The 18,758-nt window shown below is 33.7% G+C and overlaps 2 protein-coding genes and 1 long non-coding RNA gene across 12 annotated transcripts; 1 reads left to right on the forward strand and 2 right to left on the reverse strand.

Moving 5' to 3' along the window:
- Nucleotides 1-620: 620 nt before the first annotated feature.
- LOC123194038 lies at nt 621-3,242 on the reverse strand. 7 transcript variants are annotated; one of them, XR_006497216.1, is made up of 6 exons: nt 2,824-3,242; nt 2,573-2,725; nt 1,987-2,054; nt 1,769-1,827; nt 1,362-1,563; nt 621-1,195 (listed from the first exon to the last, which is right to left on the reverse strand). It is a non-coding gene; the product is annotated as an uncharacterized LOC123194038 (long non-coding RNA). The 7 variants fall into 7 exon arrangements; XR_006497215.1 differs by having other exon boundaries at nt 1,769-1,855; XR_006497214.1 differs by having other exon boundaries at nt 1,769-2,054.
- A 1,922-nt stretch (nt 3,243-5,164) lies between these two features.
- On the forward strand, nt 5,165-9,942 carry LOC123215050 (vacuolar cation/proton exchanger 5-like). 4 transcript variants are annotated; one of them, XM_044635107.1, is made up of 13 exons: nt 5,165-6,002; nt 6,285-6,395; nt 6,534-6,797; nt 6,881-6,948; nt 7,037-7,065; nt 7,435-7,631; nt 7,715-7,927; nt 8,016-8,162; nt 8,392-8,508; nt 8,591-8,644; nt 8,760-8,876; nt 8,986-9,082; nt 9,664-9,942. In XM_044635107.1, exons 2-13 carry the CDS (start codon nt 6,378-6,380, stop codon nt 9,768-9,770), a joined length of 1,428 nt encoding a protein of 475 aa, XP_044491042.1. In that variant the 5' UTR covers nt 5,165-6,002; nt 6,285-6,377; the 3' UTR covers nt 9,771-9,942. The 4 variants fall into 4 exon arrangements, with proteins under 4 accessions (XP_044491042.1, XP_044491034.1, XP_044491050.1 ...); XM_044635099.1 differs by having other exon boundaries at nt 5,165-6,395; XM_044635115.1 differs by having other exon boundaries at nt 5,165-6,395; nt 6,537-6,797.
- Nucleotides 9,943-13,108: 3,166 nt separating this feature from the next.
- On the reverse strand, nt 13,109-18,605 carry LOC123208426 (KRR1 small subunit processome component homolog). Its single transcript, XM_044625952.1, has 12 exons — nt 18,187-18,605; nt 17,970-18,046; nt 17,175-17,285; nt 16,354-16,422; nt 15,223-15,279; nt 14,970-15,008; nt 14,772-14,876; nt 14,552-14,634; nt 14,384-14,465; nt 13,782-13,925; nt 13,578-13,652; nt 13,109-13,395 (listed from the first exon to the last, which is right to left on the reverse strand). Exons 1-12 carry the CDS (start codon nt 18,359-18,361, stop codon nt 13,282-13,284), a joined length of 1,131 nt encoding a protein of 376 aa, XP_044481887.1. The 5' UTR covers nt 18,362-18,605; the 3' UTR covers nt 13,109-13,281.
- Nucleotides 18,606-18,758: the final 153 nt, after the last annotated feature.

Below are 18,758 nucleotides of genomic sequence, written 5' to 3' on the forward strand. Positions count from 1 at the left end.
TTTTTGCATTCTATTTGGTCTTGTTTTGTTGAGGACAAATTGGTCTCTGTTTGTTCTTTTTTCAAGACTCTTAAACTTGTTTTTTAGATGTTGAATATTAGATAACTTAGTAATATCATTCTCTTAAATTCTATCTGTATAATGATTTAGATAAACTTAAAAAAAAAAAACATGTTTAAGTGTTCATATTTATGAGTTAAGGAGCTATATTGTGCTATCACTATCTTGGGAGTTCTGTTAAAGTAAATTTTGTTTGTCCTTCGGTTTCTCATTGGAGGTTTCAGTTTTTTTTATACAATATATTTACAAAAAAAAAAAATTATAATAAGATGATATAATTGTTTCACTAAATGTTTAGGTTCTTTTTACACCATTTCTTCTAGATATTGATACCCAACTTTTGTCATACCCAATTGACAAAAACCCTTTTAGCACAAAGATGCCCATGAAGATTGTTCATAGCCAAATTCAAACATCTCCCCCATAAACCCAGGAATAGTCCCTGTAAAATTAGCCCTGTTTGCAAAAATTTTTGGCAAATTTTTTGCATTGTTAAACTCACAGGAGTCTCCCAAGACTCAAAGGGATAATAAGCAAGATTAATGTTTTGCAAAGATTATTATGAATACAAATAAATTATACAAAATTTTGCCCTCAAATTATAATGGATCTGTGTATATCAGAATTCTGAAATATTCCATACAGAGCTTCTGGCTATTACTATTATTTTTCTACAAATGGTAGCTAAAGCAGATTATCTATTTCGAATTCACAAACGTGATCAGTTGAAGACTGAGGCCATGTTGGCAGCCCATGGTAGACTGTTCAGATGCGACCAAAATAGTTCTCTATCAGGTTAGCCAGAAGTATTTCTGTGAAATTTCCTGACAAGAGGATATTTTTCTTGAGGACTTGAAGCTGAAATACTACAGAAAACTCCAAGATCACAGAATTGTGTGTGATATATTAGGTGGCAGTAGTCATCAGGATGGTCTATGTCTTTCCTTTTGCATTGTATCCATTGGATGACTGATTTTTCTCAAGCAGCCTCTTTTATGATTCCAACCTGACAAATCTTGTACTGATACCACGGGACAATCCAACTAAAGGGCGATAGATCAGAGTGACTTTAATCCATGATATGTGTAATCCACTGAGATGCACTTATACCTATCACCACCAGTTTATGAGAATCCTGGACAAAAAAGATCAAGAGTAGGCAGTCATTTAAACTAACAAGGAAGGACCTTGAATGATTGAATCTATCCAAGAACCTTTAGATATGCTTTTCTGCATAATTTGTACTAGTACAATTGCACAAACATGAAACAAACACTCTCGAAACGTTAGAAACTTCATACCTTAAAAAGCCAAAGCTCACTGATTGCCGTGGCACTGTCTAAGCCACTTGAAAAGACACATACAATCCCTAAAGTGCAGCCAAAACCAATGCACGCTCTTTAAACACTGTCAGTACCTGAGAAACTTTGATCCATGATAAGTAATCCACTGAGACGCAATTTTCCCTATCACCTTCAGTTTATGTTCTTCTGTCATAAAATCCTGGACAAAAAAGGATCAAGAACAAAGAAGGACCTTCAATAATTGAATCTATCCAAGAACCTTTAAATATGCTCTTCTGCATTTAAGTGAAATTTCAACAGTTTGTAATATTATTGCTAATTCATAAAAAATTTTCGGTATTAGAAGTATTTCATCAAGAGATATATGGCAACAACCACTACAACTGCTGAAAGTGTGCACATACACATAAAAGAGTGACTGCCCTTTGTCCCTTTTTTCCAAAATTGCAAGGTTCTTCTGCATCTGCTGTTTTAGAAAAAACACAAATGGTCTAACAGAGCTTCTATCAGAAAATACTATCTATCACATAAAAAAAAGGATGAAAAATTAAAAGCATAATTTGTAAAAATACGATTGCACAAACATGAAACAAACACTGTCAAAACTCGAGAAACTTTATACCTTAAAAGGCCAAAGTGTGCTGATTGCCGTATCACTGTCTCACCCGCTTGAAAAGACACTGACAATCCCTAAAACGCAGCCAAAACAAATCCATGCTCTTTAAACACTTTCAAAACCTGAGAAACTTTGGACTAAAGCATTCTTCAACAACAATCTGCTATGTCCATGATTCCACACCCTGCATTAATTTTCTGCACTTTCCACAACAAAACCTCTCTTGCAACCAACCACCAAGACCCAATTTATCAAAATCTAAACTTTCTCTAAATTTGAATTAAAAACTTCACTTTTTTTAACCACTCAGTTCTAGTATTCATGTTCAGTAATTTAACCTGAGTAACTTCTTCAAATTTCTTTTTAAATGATAGAAATAATGAGAAAATATATACACAGATAGCAGAAAATAATCTACACGATTTTCTTATAAAATATATTTTACTAATATTCATGATCTATAAGAAAATAAAAGACTTACAATAGGACTAATAAGTTCAGAAACTGCATTTTGTAGAGCAGAAAAAGTAGTAGCATCCCATCAACTTAAGCCTTATAGCTCTTAAAACTACAAAAATTGCAAACAAATTACCTTTTCCATCAGATCTTGAAGCACTTTTATTTTATGCTTTGATGGAAATTCGGCATACCATAAAAACTTGCAAATAACAGTCTGCTGAAAGATAATGTATAGGCCATGCTGACTCAATCAATTATACTCCTTGCTCTTGTCAACCGCCTGGCTCTGAAGACAAAGGAAGCTTGAAAAATTAATGGAGTTTATTTTCAGATTCTCGTAGAAGCATATACGAAAATAGATGCTATGAAACTTGAAGCACTCACCTTGTTAAGAGCAGCGGTTGAAGTCACTAATTTCTTCTTCTTGGATGGTTTCTTTTCACTTTTCGTACGATTCTAAGCCTCACTCTTTCAACCATTAGTACAAACCATAGAGGTCTTCCTGTTGTGAATACAATATATCTCATAGACAAGCCAATCACCAGTCCGCTTCCATAGCCCATCAAAGCGATTTTCCAATGGAACCAGCTCAAATCATTGTCACCTTCGTAGTAGATCAACAGTAGTGGAGACTGTGGCTCATCATCTACACATTTAGTTGACCATGGAGGTCCACACAACCCCAAGTTTCCAATGTAGGAATCAGTTTGAAATGTATTAAATTGGTTTTCTTGAAGTATAGACTCTACCAGTAAGTTGTATGAAATGTTCAATACAGAGGGAAAAGATAGACCAATTGATGAGAAATCTCTCCAAAAACAAAAAAAAAAAAAAAACTGTTGAAAGAGAGGTATAATGATTCAAGTATTGTCAAAGGGAAATTGAAATTTTTATCAATTTTTTTAACCCCGTATACATATATCTCATTCATTTTAAAGTCTAAACAAAAAAACCATAATAGTATTTTATTTTTCCAAAATACCTCTATTGATGTAATTTATGCATGCAAAAAGAGATAATATTATCTCTCTTTTTTTCCTCAACCTTTCAATGAAGAAGAAATTTCTATAATATGGAAAAAACACTTCTTCAACAAAGAAGACATGTAATTGAATAATAAAATCCGTGAAAAAACTATTATAAAGGATTCAAATTAAACAAAAAGGAGGAGTGACGAAAATTGTTAAATTTATTTAGAAAATTAACATTTGTTGCAAAAATTTCATAGTAAAATCATTCACATTCAGGTCAGTCTTGATTCAACCTGTATGTTATGTGTTTTCTTTTTGAACAATTGAAAATCAAATGATGTATTATATATTTATATTCATGACTTTATGTAAAATATAATTTTGTTGTGATTTCATGTTATTAGATTGTTTAATGTTGTTATTTAATGTTGTTTTTATTTTTTAAAGTTGTTATAATGTTGTGTTGATGATTATAAAATATGAAAATTTATCTTCGAAAAATTTTCAAACAAAGAACGGGTTGGTGACATCGTCCCCTTGGCGTTAGGGGTTGGCATCGCCAACCCGTTCTTCATCTGAAAATTTTTCAGACTTAAATTTTCGTATTTTATAACCATCAATACAATATTATAACAACTTTAAATAATAAAAATAACATGAAATAACAACATAAAACTAAGTGGAATGGAAGAAAATAGGAAAAAAATCAATTCGGGGGTTTGTCTGGAATTTTTTCAGACTTGAATTTTCATATTTTATAACTATTAATACAATATTATAACAACTTTAAATAATAAAAACAACATGAAATTGAGTGGAATGAAAGAAAATAGGAAAAAAAATCAATTCGGGGGTTGGCTAACGCCAAGGGGTACCAAAACCCTATCGCCAAGGGGTTGGTGTCACCAATCTGTTTTTTGTCTGAAAATTTTTTAGACTTGAATTTTCGTATTTTATAACTGTCAATACAATATTAAACAATATTATAACAACTTTAAACAATAAAAAACAACATAAAATAACAATATTAAACGATCTATCAATATGAAATCACAACAAAATTAAATTTCACATAAAGTCGTGAACATGAATCTACTATACATTATTTGATTTTCAATTGTTTAAAAAGAAAATACATAACATGCGGGTTTAAATCAAGACTGACCTAAATGTAGATGAATTTGTTATAAAATCTTTACAACAAATGTTAATTCTCTAAATAAATTTAGCAATTTTTGTCTCTCCTCTTTTGTGTTCAATTTGAATTCTTTATAATAGTTTTTTTCATGGGTTTTATTATTTAATCACATGTTTTTTCTATTGAAGAAGTGTTTTTTTCATATTGTAGAGATTCATTCATCATTGAAAGGCTGAAGAAAAAGAGAGAGATAGTATTATCTCTTTCTGTATGTATAAGTTGCATCAACAGGGATATTTTAAAAAAATAAAATACTGTAATATTTTTGTTTTGACTTTAAGATGAGTGTCGTATATGTATACACTGTTAAAAAAAAGTGTAGATAAATTGATGACTTGAAGGGAATTAAGCTCTCCAACTACGCTAGGAATTTGCCCTCGAAATTGGCTGTTTGACAAATCCATCATCATTAAAATGGTTAAAATATTTTTTTTTATTTCTCTGTAAACACCTTTCACTGTCACATTAATTTAAAAATAAGCCTCTGCCATAAAGTCTTCCCTATGTATAACCGGACCTATATAATTCAATTCACCCTTGTGACAACCCCAATGCATCATATTAAATTTCTCAAAATATCTTGTTGGCAAAACACCTGTGAATTGATTGTGAGAGAGTTCCAGTATTCGCAACATAGGAAATGATAATTTTGTCTCGCGTTTGACCAATGAGGAAAAGTTTCCTTGATCAAGTTGTTCCAACATTTAGAACTTCCAAGTGGTACAATTAACCAAAGCAGATGGCAATGTTCCTTCCAAGTTTTTGCCTTTGGTTAAGGTATTGAATAGAGCTTAATGCTAATTGTTGGGGGATTCTTCCAAGTGGCTACAATGTTTTTTTAACACGAAGAAGATGAGGCTGTTTTGCATTTGTTGTTTGGAGTAGAAGAGAAGAGGTATGTTGAAAGAAATGAGACCAATGGGAGAGATACCTGGTGAGGCAGAGATAATTTGTCGTAATTTTCAGTCAATGTATTGATGGAGGGCTGGTTTAACGGATTATAAACTAAAGAAAGAACGAGGAAAGAGAAAGAGGGGGAAGACTTTTGCCACGATCCATACAGCCATAACGCAGAATTTTTAATTTTTTCAGTCGTCTTATTCTGTGCAGCATTTAATTTGAGCAGAATCTGATTTATAAAAGTTTATTTCTTAAATATTAAATACGTTTCAAATCGGTTTAATATTACAACATGACTAAACCTTGGTGGAAATAAGTCTTTTGGCCTAAGTGAAAATATTTATTGTATAAAATATAAACATAATAATAAGAATTGATTGAAACGAACTCTCTTCGATCGGGTAGTGTTACCAGCAGCACAAACTATTATATAAATTGGATTGTCTCATTCAGTGCCCTTTTTTTGGGTTTGACCCAGTTGTGCTTCAGTCGAGGTTAGTTCTTTGGCAGATTAAAAATTTTGATAGTGTAGTTGATTCAAAGTTTGGTTTTTTATGGTCGTTCTTGGTACGATATATGATTTTTAGAGTTATTTAGAAATACCCAGATGGGGAATTTTAGTTGTGGGGACTTGAGTTTGGTTTGAAGCTAGTTTGATGTTGTTTGAGTGAGGTTTAAGTGTGAAGGTTTTGTTTTTGAAGTGTTTTTTGTAGATGGCTGATGCTAGTTTTTGTTATGTTTTAAGATTTTTAGAACATTGTTTTGTCGGTTTCTAGAAAATTGGAAAGTGAGCACAAATTGACGGATACGTTGAAGATATCTTTCTGTGAATACGAGAAGAGATAAATGTTAAGTTAAGATCGGAGGGAATGCAATCCAATGTTAAAGTAAAATTCTTCGTTACTTGTTACTCGGTTTCTTTTAGATGATAATGTTATAGGACAATTATAGGCTTGTTGAGAATGTGGTTTCAATTTTTGGCGTGTGAGTGATATTTGTTTGTAATCAACGTATATTTGTTATAGCAGATGAACTCATTGGACGACAGATCAATGAGTGAGCTTGAGGAGGAGAGTCTTTTGACTCCGGAAGCAGAATCTGGAAAGCCAAAACCTGTTCTTGGACTTGAAAATGGACATACTTTTAGGGTTTCACCATCTTTTGGATATAAAAATTTGTGGAATGGTGTGTATAAGAGCATAAAGACTGTTGTTTTCTCGAATAAACTCAATTTGCTTATGCCTTTTGGGCCATTGGCAATCATGGTCCATAAAATGACTGGTCACAAAGTGAGTTCAGTTGTTGATATCAGTATATTGGATTTTCTGTTTATTGTTGCGAAATTATGGTTTGATTGTTGAGGTGGATTCAGGGATGGGTCTTCTTTCTAAGCATGCTGGGTATAACTCCTTTGGCAGAGCGTTTAGGTTATGCTACAGAGTAAGCTTTCATATTTCTCTATCTCAATTATTATGTAAAGTTATTGTTTATTTAGTAGCTGATATAGCTTTCTTATGTTTTGATAAAGGCAGGTGGCCTTTTACACTGGTGCTACAGGTATAATTCTCATAGAGCTTTAATGGATAACTGATAAGTTGTATCTGTTGTTTTTCTCTTTCAAGTTAATCAAAGTATATAATTTTTTATTAGTTGCTTTCCTTGTGAAATAGCGACAGTTTGAGCTTGAGAATGCATAGTTGACTTGTGTGGATATAGGATTCATCTTTATCACCCATTTGTAAATAGAACTACAATAATTGATATCTAGCTTATTTGTTGAGAAAAGTTAATCTTTTGGACCTTTTCATTGCCTTTCTTGCACAAAATTGAATATAGGCAATTTTCTCATTCATTACTCGCTTTTTGCTTCCTCACCTGTGTCCTACTATGGCTCCAACTTATGAGTATATTCAATTGAATTTACAGTTGGGGGCCTTTTAAACGTTACTTTTGGAAATTCGACGGAAATGATAGTATCAATTTATGCTCTGAAAAGTGGTATGACACGTGTCGTTCAACTCTCATTATTGGGCTCAATTTTGTCAAATATGTTGCTGGTGCTTGGATGTGCATTCTTTTGTGGAGGTCTTGTTATTCGGAACAAAGAACAACGGTTTGATAAGGTTGACAAGGAAGCATCTCATCCTGGTCCTTTTGGCCTATCATCTGCTTTTGAATGGCATCACTGAACCAAGTTATCATGCAGGCATCCGCTGTTGTGAATTCGGGACTGTTATTGATGGCAGTCATGAGCCTGCTCTTTCCATCTGTTCTTCTCTACACACATACTGAGGTGCATTTTGGAAAGTCAGAGCTGGCTCTTTCAAGATTTAGCAGTTGCATTATGCTAGTGGCATATGCTGCCTTTCTTGTTTTCCAATTAAAAGGTCAACAAAAGACATATTTCTCTGCAACTGAGGTTAGTTACTACTTTTAATACAAACAAGTTTCACTTTTTCTTGTTTTACCTCAAATAATTGGCAGCGTGATAATTGTTGTGAACTTAGGAAGAGAATCAGGCTATGGATGCTGCTGATAATGGTGATGACGGCAATGAAGAGCCACAGATCTCAAAATGGGAATCAATTATTTGGCTTTCAATTCTAACAGCTTGGATATCTATCCTTTCAGAGCATCTAGTCGATGCTATACAGGTGACATTTTGTTGTCTATACTTTGTTGATTAGAAGAATATCTTGATTGTATCTTTCCTTACATGTAATTGAGCTGTTGTAAATAGATCTTTCTGTCTATAAATTCATGTTAATTGGTGTTCCCCTGTGAAAGTTTTAAGGGATTACCCTTGCAATCAAAGCTGCTTTTACAATATCTGTATCCAAGACTATCCTTGATACTCTTTCTCTGGTTATTCCTGTTTTGTAGGGAGCATCGATCGCATGGAACATTCCAATTTCATTTATTAGTGTTATATTGCTTCCAATCATAGGGAATGCTACAGAGCATGCAAGTGCTATCATTTTTGCCATGAAGGACAAACTTGTGAGCAGTTTCTCCACTTCGTACCTCTAATAATTCTTGATACTATTTCAATGCCTTGTACTAATATAATATTTCTCTGCAGGACATAACTTTGGGAGTGACAATAGGATCATCAACACAAATATCCATGTTCGGGGTAGGTGTCGAAGAGTTGATATCCCTTTTGGTTTTAATTACTTCCATTTTGGTTTTAACATTGCTCCATTTGGAATGGCACGCTTAAAAAGTTTGGGTAATTGTCATTGCCACAGATTCCATTTTGTGTGGTTATTGGATGGATCATGGGTTGCCCCATGGACTTGAACTTTCAAATTTTTGAGACGGCAACTCTTTTCATAACTGTCATAGTTGTTGCCTTCTTTCTGCAGGTTAGTGCCTTTACTAAGATCTAAAGTAATAGTTTCTGTACACTGTGGTTACACGTGTAGTTATATATTGAGTTTGTTTTCATCTTACGGGTTGCTGTTCTGTTGTCAGGAAGGAACATCTAATTACTTTAAAGGACTTCTGCTCATTCTTTGTTATCTGATAGTTGCCGCAAGTTTCCTTGTACATGAAGATGCTTCTCCAGAAGGTAAGTTATAGATTCAATTTTCCATTTCCTGTTTGCAATCTCTTTTTGTGCATTGGAACCGAATTTTATCATACAACAAAAAAAGTTGCTGGTTGTCAGTGCATATCTTTCTAAATTCTAATAGTTGACATGGGATCCAAGAATTTGTAGCTGTTTTATCTATGTATATTATCCTATCATTATCGAGTATACCGAGACTGTGGTATACGTATTTTTATTGGGTTGTTACAAATTTTTTTTAGTGTAAATTTGATGAGAATGAAGCTTTGTTATAGTTCTGTCACAGTTATGTTGAGGTTGTAAAAGTATAGTGAGACTGCAATGTGTGTTTTATTGTTGCAGTTTCATTGCAGTTACATATAGGATAGAGCTGCTTAAAATTGGATTGGGCGTTTGCTTTTATGGTTTTCTTTTCGTGTATGTTCCATAAATGGAATTAGAAATCAATAGATGGAATCCTTGCAAAATGGCTGAATCAATAGATGAAATCATTATCTGGTGTTGCAACTTAAATTACATTTATCTATTTGCTATGCTATTTTTATGTAAATTTTTTCTTGCATTTTTGTTTTGTTTTTTAGGCGGCAAACTATCTCAACTCAGCATCAACAGTTTGTTGCACACAATTTTCAGTTCCATTAAGGTCAAAACTCTAGAGGAGGTTCGCAAAATATTCAACATTATATAATTCTGTCTTTTGTTTTTCTTTCTTTGCACACATGTTTACTTAAACTTCCTTGTTAAAGTGTCAAACGAGGGTTATTTGACTGATGTATTGTTACCTATTGTGTTGTCTCTTTGAATCATTTTATTTATGTTAACACAGTATTTCTTTCATATAAATAAGACATATTTATGCATTGTTTCTTTTGCCCTCTATATTTGAAAGTGAATGACGGCAAATAGGTTCAAATGTAATAGAAATCAAATCAAACTGTATTTTCTTAATTTGGTTTGAAATTTTTTTCAAATCGTTTTTTTTTAATTTGGTTCGAAAAAGTTATTAAACTGCATTAAATCGAACTATACACAGCCCTACCACAGTTAATGGAAACTAAAAGGTTATTAAACTGCATTTTTCTTTTCCATTTTTTGGTATTAATAGTTGCAGCACTCAAACATGAAAGGTTTGAAATATTGACATCAGTTGCACTGCAGAAGTGAAAATTACCACAAAAGTCTAAATTCTGTGGTTTATTTTTCCATCTGCCTTCCATTGAAGTTAAAAACTAGAGATATATTTTCTGCACTGTGTAGAATAAGCAGGCTTGCAATAATAAAAGCACCAAGTTCTTATGAAAGCGTGTGATGCACTACTCTAGTCATATTCAAGGTAATGTGAATCCTCTTCCTATACGAATTTACTTGCTTCTTCACAGGTCCTAGGAGGTGTGTATGGTATCAACTCTCTGGTCTCCGACGAAGTTCTTCATCTCCCAAGGCGAAGACGAAGCCGATCGAGCCTCTAAATGGGAGGAAAGCATTCGCCGGAAGGAAAGACTGCTTCGGGAGAGAGAGGCCATCGGCAATGGAGCCGGAACGGTCGTCGGAGATTTCAAAACCAAACCCTAGGGTGAAACTGTCATTTTTTAAAACTTAGGTTAGGGGAAAATTTTAGTTTTTAAAGTTTAGGGGGGTAAAATTAAATTCTATTTTAGTTTATTTTTAATATTATAGCGAAAATAACGATTTTATCTTTACCACTGTTAAGGTTTTGTTAAATCTAACCGGCTATGGGTGAGTGTTTGGTGTTTCTATAGTTAAAGGGTGGAAATTTGAGAAAACATCAAACCTTGTGTGGGAAATAGTTGTTTGGCCATTTTATTAAAGAAATAGAAGATATGCTTCGGAAATGATAACAAGAAGCAAAAAGGAAGAAGCAAGAAAGCTTTAGAGTGAAGAAGTGTAGGTGTATTACATGAAGTATACCCACCAACCCCACCCCCCCCCCCCCCCCCCCCCCCCCCCCCCCCCCCCCGGCGCACAGGGTCAATAAAAATGGCTATCTTCAAAGCCAATTTTACAAGGTATTTAATGCCTTCATATTATCTAAAATTTCTTTCACGTGGAAAATCCACCGTTTATAATAGTTTTTTTTATTTTTTAAGCCTCCGAGCTGGCTCTAAATAGGCCACAACTCAGCTCGAATTGAGCCGAGTTAATGAATGGCTCGCAAGCCATTTCAAACCGAACCTTATATGATTCGAATTCGGCTCGTTTTTTAGTTGAATCATATATTATGATTTGGATTCGGTCCGAGTTCATAAGAAATGAACTCTGATCAAGCTGAGCTGGCTTTCGAGACCGAGCCAACTCGGCCCAAATCCAACGCTTTAAACAATCAATCAATAGGTAATTAAAATTCTTAACAGTAAAAGAGATATGAATAAAGAGTTTGACTCAATGATTTCTAGTAGTTCGGAGCTTTGATTCTAAGTTTTATACATTCACGTCTTTAAGGCAATTCCTTTGAAGTTTCACTAACTCTGTATCATCCCGATACACTATTTATCTTGGGATTGTACCTTAGTTGTTCCAAATTATGCCTTTTTACAACAGTTGATTCAAGATTTCTTTCTTTGCAATAATTATCTGTAATTTCACCCTAGTTATATGAGATTTTATCCAATATGACGAAGTTTACAAAGACGTAAGTGAAATGTCTTTCAAATAGGCTGGTTGAATACACAAAATTTGTGCAAACTCTCTATAGGATTTGATTTGAATTACGAAGAGAGTAGGGATTGAATGAATAATGTGAGCTTTTGAATACATTTTATTAGCGTGATTTCTCTTGTTTCACTTAACTCATCAGCTAACTCTATATAATGCTGCAAATGGTTGCATTTATATATAAATTTGGAGCAACTATCCAATTGAGACTGAATCATTTGACTGTAAAAAGTTTTCTGATATTTGTTATAGAGTCCAAAGGAATAGATGTCTTGTTTTTGAGAGTGTTCCTAACCAAAAGATTTGAATTTCTAAAAAGAAGATTGACTTATTTGAACGTCAACGGATATGACAGCTTTGAAAGAGGCAGTACATACTTTGCCGAGTATGTCCAACTTTGGCAGAATAGGTGACAACCTCAAGAACGGTCTTATTCTTTGTATGACAGCTTGAATATTTGCTTGATGGGGGCATATGTTCTAAACATGGAATCAGCATTCTTCCTATAGTCTTCATTTTTCACTTCAAATTTCTTCACTCTTCCTATAATCTTCATTTTTTACTTCAAATTTATTCACTTCGTTATAGTTGAATTACTTGTTTGAACAACCTATTTTTTATTTAAAATTTTCATAGAATAGATGTTCTTCTCTTTGAACGTGCATTTAAACAAGGTTGTACCACTTGAACGAGCAACAAACAATGGGACAAGCATTCCTTTTTGGTGGAACAAGTGTTTTAGACACTTTGTGCACAAAATTTACATTTTCATACTTAGAACAAATGAGTTATGACATAACTCATGCTTTAAACAATTGTTAGTCCATTCATAATCATTTTTCGTTTGGTTTTATTACATTAAAACACACAAGGGTCCAACATCTTCATTTCCATGCAAAAGCGCATAAAACTTCTTGATTGCCCTTACTAGCTTAGAATCATTGACCAATACTGTTTTTCGAGTAATTTGTAACATATTTCTCACATTCTTGCATTTTAGGCTGCAAACAATTTCTTAGTGCAAAAAGTTCTTGCAAGTTGGCTAATATTTCTAAAGCTACAGGACAGTTAAATTTCATTTCATTAAACTTAATAGCACCAAATTGTATCTTGTCCGCCTTGACTGTCAAGTCGAAGAGTTACACCCACTCACTTGACGACCAATTATGGACAATAAAAGGTTCAGAGGGGTTAACTTTGGTGGATATAGAACATGAGACTTGAATCCCCAGGATTAGAACTGGACATTAGATCCCATTAGATATCTCCAAACAACCTCTCTAGTTTATCTTAGTTCACCAAATAAACACAGTTAAATCAGCTAATATTACACTGGATATTAGATAGGCAGTATTAAACACCAAAATGAGACTTGAATCCCCAGGATTAGAAAATCAAATATTTTGTAGAGCATGCAGCGACAACATTTCCGGACAAACAAGAAACATAACATACAGCTGAAAAATTTTAACCACAGAAACTCACACCGCAGGCTATCATCAGATCATCACTGTGCTTATTCTAAATTATGAATGTTTTGATTTCTTCTTTTTCGATGATTTTTCTCCAGATACTGCAATATATTCTTCAGCATTGATATTCTCCACAGACTTCTGTTTTTTCAACTTCTTCGACTTTTCCTGCAAATAAAACACTTTGTTATATATACATGCAAAAAAAAGTAAACATATATACATATGCACTTTACCCAGTGAAGTGTAAATCACATAGGTTCGCCTCATTACGCATGGTATTTAAAAAACTCTCTAGCATATACATATATACAAAATGTACTTAATATTGAATAATTTCTAATTATTACCTTCAGTGACATGGCCATAGCAGCAACATCTTTGTTCTGATCCTCATGATTACCAGAATCCTGCTTTGATGGTTCCTGAAAATAGCAAAAAACAAAAAAAATATATAAAGGTTATAGCCAAAAAGGGAAAAAAAAAAAAGGAGAGAGGGAGGAATAGAAGTTCTTTAGGTATAGAGAAAACAGGATTCAAGAGCCTTAGAATACCTCAGGAGGAACAAATGCGGCTTCTCTTTTTCTTTTATTTTCAGCTGTTTTTTCTGCTTGTTTCTCCTGTTTCTCTTGCCACTTCTTTGATTCTTTCTTTCTCTCACTAAGAAAGTATTCTCCAGATTCCAGTAGTTTGTCAACCTGAAAATACAATAGAAAATAGTTCAACAATGTATGTTAGTGTATTTTAAAGTGAAACAAATTGACAAAACAATGACCATTGGTCATCCAACTGCAGGGTTTTCAGTACATGCAAGGAACAACATAAATATGCATCCAGATAGGCATGAATGCATTCAAGTTTGATAGAATAAACCTCCAAAATTGTCAAGTTTAATAGAACCCAAGAACAAGTTGGTATCTCCCTCACAAGGCAATGGACAAATATTAAAAAAAAACAACCCTGAGGTTGAGGAAATAATGTCATTTAAGAAATATTTTGCCCCAGATTGCAAACAAAGAAAATTCTAGGACAAGAAAACAACCAAAATTATTTACCAAAAAAAAAAAAAGATGAAGTCAGAGAGGAAAAAAACAATCACTTGTTCCTCAGTTGGAACAACATCTTGATAAATATTGTGGTAGAGCAGTTGTCTCACCTTACTAGGTTGTGGAGGAGGAGGGAAGGGTGTGTATGGTTTCTTCTCTTTACTCTTGACCTTCTTTTGTTTGACATTTTTCCTGGAAAAGTCATCCTTGTCAATTTTCAATGAAGAAAAATAACAAACATAAAACAGCATAAGAAGCTTTAAGTAGATATATCATACTTTTTAAACTTCGGAAGAAACCTATCCCAATTTTCATTTGCTAGTGTTGGGTCTTTTTCAAGTTCTTTCTTCATCATAAGAATCTGCATGTTTCAGAAAAGAGGGTGGAGAGAGTGAGTCAGAGAGGTTACATTAACTGACTCCAAAGTGAACAGATAGGCAACTACATCTTCAGACATTTAAAAGAGGAGAACAATTATTTCAGAAATAGATAGCACACCTTGATATGGTATACAGGATGCATTTTATTCTGTATGCAATCTTCCACAATCCTCCTGACTTGCTTCAAACCTTTAAATGAACCCATAGCAGCAACTGTGTTTCCCTATTCAATTGTAAATTGCTTGACCACTTCAATCATATCATCAAAAAGAATTTTCTTTTTGACAATCAAATTCCAAAGAATAGTAACAATTACCTGAACAAGGATATAGCAGCCCGTCAAAATCTCAAGTGCCTGTACCCAAGTAGAAAATAAGCCGGTTAAAAGAGAATTCAACAAAGATCTAACAGCTTTGCATGTCACAGAAATTATGCTCAAATATTTCCTGCAGCTCTATTTTCATTTTTCATTTTTTAACTTTTTCCTTTTTTGGTAGCATTGTTGCGCTTGCAGTTGCCACGGTTTCAAATAGACGAATAAAATGAAAACTTCAAGAAACTGTAAATACCTTCAAGGTAGAAGAATTCGGGCCCACAAGGTGCTGTCTTCGTTTAACAAATCGTTCCTGCAAACAGAGGCAATGTTGATGAACGTGAACACTGCAGGGTTGAAAAAGCTGGATAATACTTGATCCGCAAAATTTATGGCAACCCTAACATTCTGATATATACCCCTACAGGCTACTTTATTAATGACATTTGTTTCTTCTAACAATTAACAAGGACTACTATCCTTTTAGCGTCGTAAATTCACATTATGCCACTTTTCCAATTTTTTATTTTGTTTTATAATATAAAGTTTAAAATGAGGCTCTCATTCAATAGGTTTACGGGTTGGTCTAATCTCTAATTTTTTTAATTAATCAATAACTTACAGTCTTCAAAAAGGACTTCATAATTTGTAACAAATTCAATTGCTATAAATTTATATATTTAAGCAAGTTTAATGCCTTCTTTTGAACCTAATTGGAGTATTATCAAATTTTTGCAGCAGTTTTAGAGCTCGACAACTCTGGCCAGTGTGTTCTTTACTTCTACAAGCAGTTCTTACAATTTGATGACTGTAAGGCATATATTTTTTCTCTTCTTAATGTCTTATATATCATAACTACTATGAAATTTTATGCCCTAATTTCAGTATTCTCAAATCTCCAAAACATAACACTCATTTTCAACTACTGAAGGCATTTTGTTTCTCTTTTCTGTTTCATTTACCTATTACAAAACCTATGATCATTCTAAAATGTCATCACTATGCAAATAAATCTTTGACACCATGATGATGCATTTGTTGGCCATTGAAGGCTTACGCCAGGATTGAAGCAACATTCAGTGAAACCCACCTACAATGGAAACTAAACAAACCACTTCATTAGATATCTCCTCGATTTCAATTTTCAAACAATTATGGTTGACAGATCAACTTATGACTTTTGTCATCACCAGATGCTAAATGTTTTGAAAAATGATGAAATGTTTGTTTGCCATCAACTGCTTAGCACTAGGATTGAAACAACATCAAGTGAAACCTACCAATAATGACAGCTAAAAAAACCAATTTTTTTGATAGCTTCTTATTTTTCAAACAAATATGATTGACAAATTAAACCTATAGCATCAAGTGATTGAAGAGTACAAACCTTATTGCGGACCAAGTTGCCAATCTTGATAATGTCACACTGAACTTCATCATTAAGTATTTTGATTGCCTACAACATAAAATTAATGCTATCAGATAACTAATACATAAATTTCCCAGGTGAGAAATCTACAATACAAAAAGTATAGGTTCATAATGTTCCCTAGCTAAGAGTTTACATCATTAAGATACATAACAAATCACCACAGCAACTTAGATCAAAATAACAGAGTTCACCCAAGAGTTTTAAGAAGCAGAACAAAGCCCTCTTCTCTCACCACTTCAACCATGGTGAAAGTTAGCAACAAAGAAAGATACTGCAAGAGCAGGGACTGCAGGAAGTTAACCAGTACAAGAAGGGGATGGAAAACTTTGCTTCTCAGGACAGTGTATAATGACTGCGAGCAGTGGAGTAATGGTGGGCAACCAGATGGCAGGAGGAGGCCAAGACCAATAAAAGGTTGTTCTGTTTTAGCATTGCAAGGTTGTTGGCATGCATCTTGAGAACCAACAAGAAGTGAAGGGAACATCTATTTCTAAATATTGTTGTTTTTAGTGTATTGCTCTACTAAATTCAATGAATGTTAAACAATACAGGAATAATTTGTTCAGCTTGTTTTCTTGTTAGTCTAATGCTGTCATTTAAGACATTGAGACTGTTGATGATATTTGATCATTTTTGCTGCTGTCATTGAATAAAATTATGTACTGGAATAACTAAAAATCCAACATCTATTTTTAGACTTCCAAAAATATTCATAAAAAATTTTTTTAAAAAAAAGGATGTGAAAACAGAAGCACAAAGAAATTAGATATTTATACCTGAGGTGCAGAAACACTTCTTGACAAAAGTCTAATGAGATCCCTGGCTTTCACAATAATATAAGGGTCCCTGGTCTTTCTAGTTGTTGAGACAGTCATGGAACCCTCAACCTGATAAAAAATTAAACGAACAGGTCAGAGAAAACTAGGGAAATACACACCATCAAGAAGAAGAAAATAAAATACACACAAGAAGTAAAAGAAGAAGAAAAAAAAAAAAGTGAGAAAACTAGGGAAAAGAAGAAGAAAAAAGAAGATTGGATATTGCCATCCAAAACCACAAGTAGAAATACACACCATCAAGGAAACAAAGAAAAATGGTCGTCAATGTAAAAATTATCTTATGCCAAAAACTGAGGCTAAATTCACTCCAGAAAATAAAATCAAAGGCATGAAATAATCCCCAGTATGACACATCTCCACAAGTCCCAAAAAAAAATTAATAAACAAATAAAACAAAGTCAAAACTTTCTAAAATATCATCAAAACAGGAAATACTTCCATTAATCAACACATATAGCATAAACAGAGTTTTCCATTCAGTATTAAGTCATCTTTCAATATGAGATTTATACCTCTAAAGGACAAGATAGGACACCAACATTTCAACAAACTCATGTGCGTGTATCTTTCAACACAATTTACAAACACGAGATCCTTCATCAGAAACAAAAATTGAAGCAGAACATGATCAACTGGCTTTACATTAAAATTAGCAATTCACTATTAGTTAATAACTTGATCTCAGTGCCCAATAAGTAACCTTTTAGCCCAAAAAAAAAAAAAAAACCTTACCAGATTTAGCTCGCATGAAACACCATACTCTTTCAAAGCACCTTTCACCATTGGCCATGCTTCTTGCAAGTATTTTTCTATTAAAAAAAACACCATTAACAAGAAAATATCTTGATTACTAAACAAATTTCAAACTACTTCCGTCTGAGTTAATCAGATAAGTATAGTAACGTTACTAGTCGGGATTATTCAATTCAATAAATAAATAATTTTTTACCTCTGTATTGAGGGAAGAGAGTAGAAAAGGAGCTAACTTCGAGCATGCCGCCTTCGTTCCAAGAAGTATCAAATTTCTCGATCTTCCAATGGTCAATGTTGGGGTCTTCGTCCCATGGCTTCGGTTTATCGTGTTTTCCTTTGTGTTTCTTCTTCTCAACCATCGTCTCCTCCATTGCGACTCAAATGGCGGCAACGAAGTTTTAGAGGTTCTAGATTTCTGGTTTGGCCGAAAAATTAGGGCGGAAAAGGAAAACTCAAAGTGCAAGGGGAACGGCTAGTACCATCAGTTATTGTTTTAGGCTTGAATTGATTTTTAACGAGAGAATTTTCCCAGAGTCTTCCTATGGGAGGAAAATTACGTCTAACTCCACTGGGTTTTTAGAATGACAAGAGAACCCTCACTACTAGGGCTGGACTCGAGCCGAGCCGAGCTCGAGGGCTGGACTAGAGCCGAGCCAGCTCGAGCTCGAGCTCGAGCCGAGCCCGAGCTGGCTCGGGTTGGCTCGATATATTTTTTTATATAAAACGACGTCGTTTTGATCCATATATATACACAAAACGATGTCGTTT

Source organism: Mangifera indica, chromosome 1 (assembly GCF_011075055.1).
Source record: "Mangifera indica cultivar Alphonso chromosome 1, CATAS_Mindica_2.1, whole genome shotgun sequence".
Lineage (NCBI taxonomy): Eukaryota > Viridiplantae > Streptophyta > Magnoliopsida > Sapindales > Anacardiaceae > Mangifera > Mangifera indica.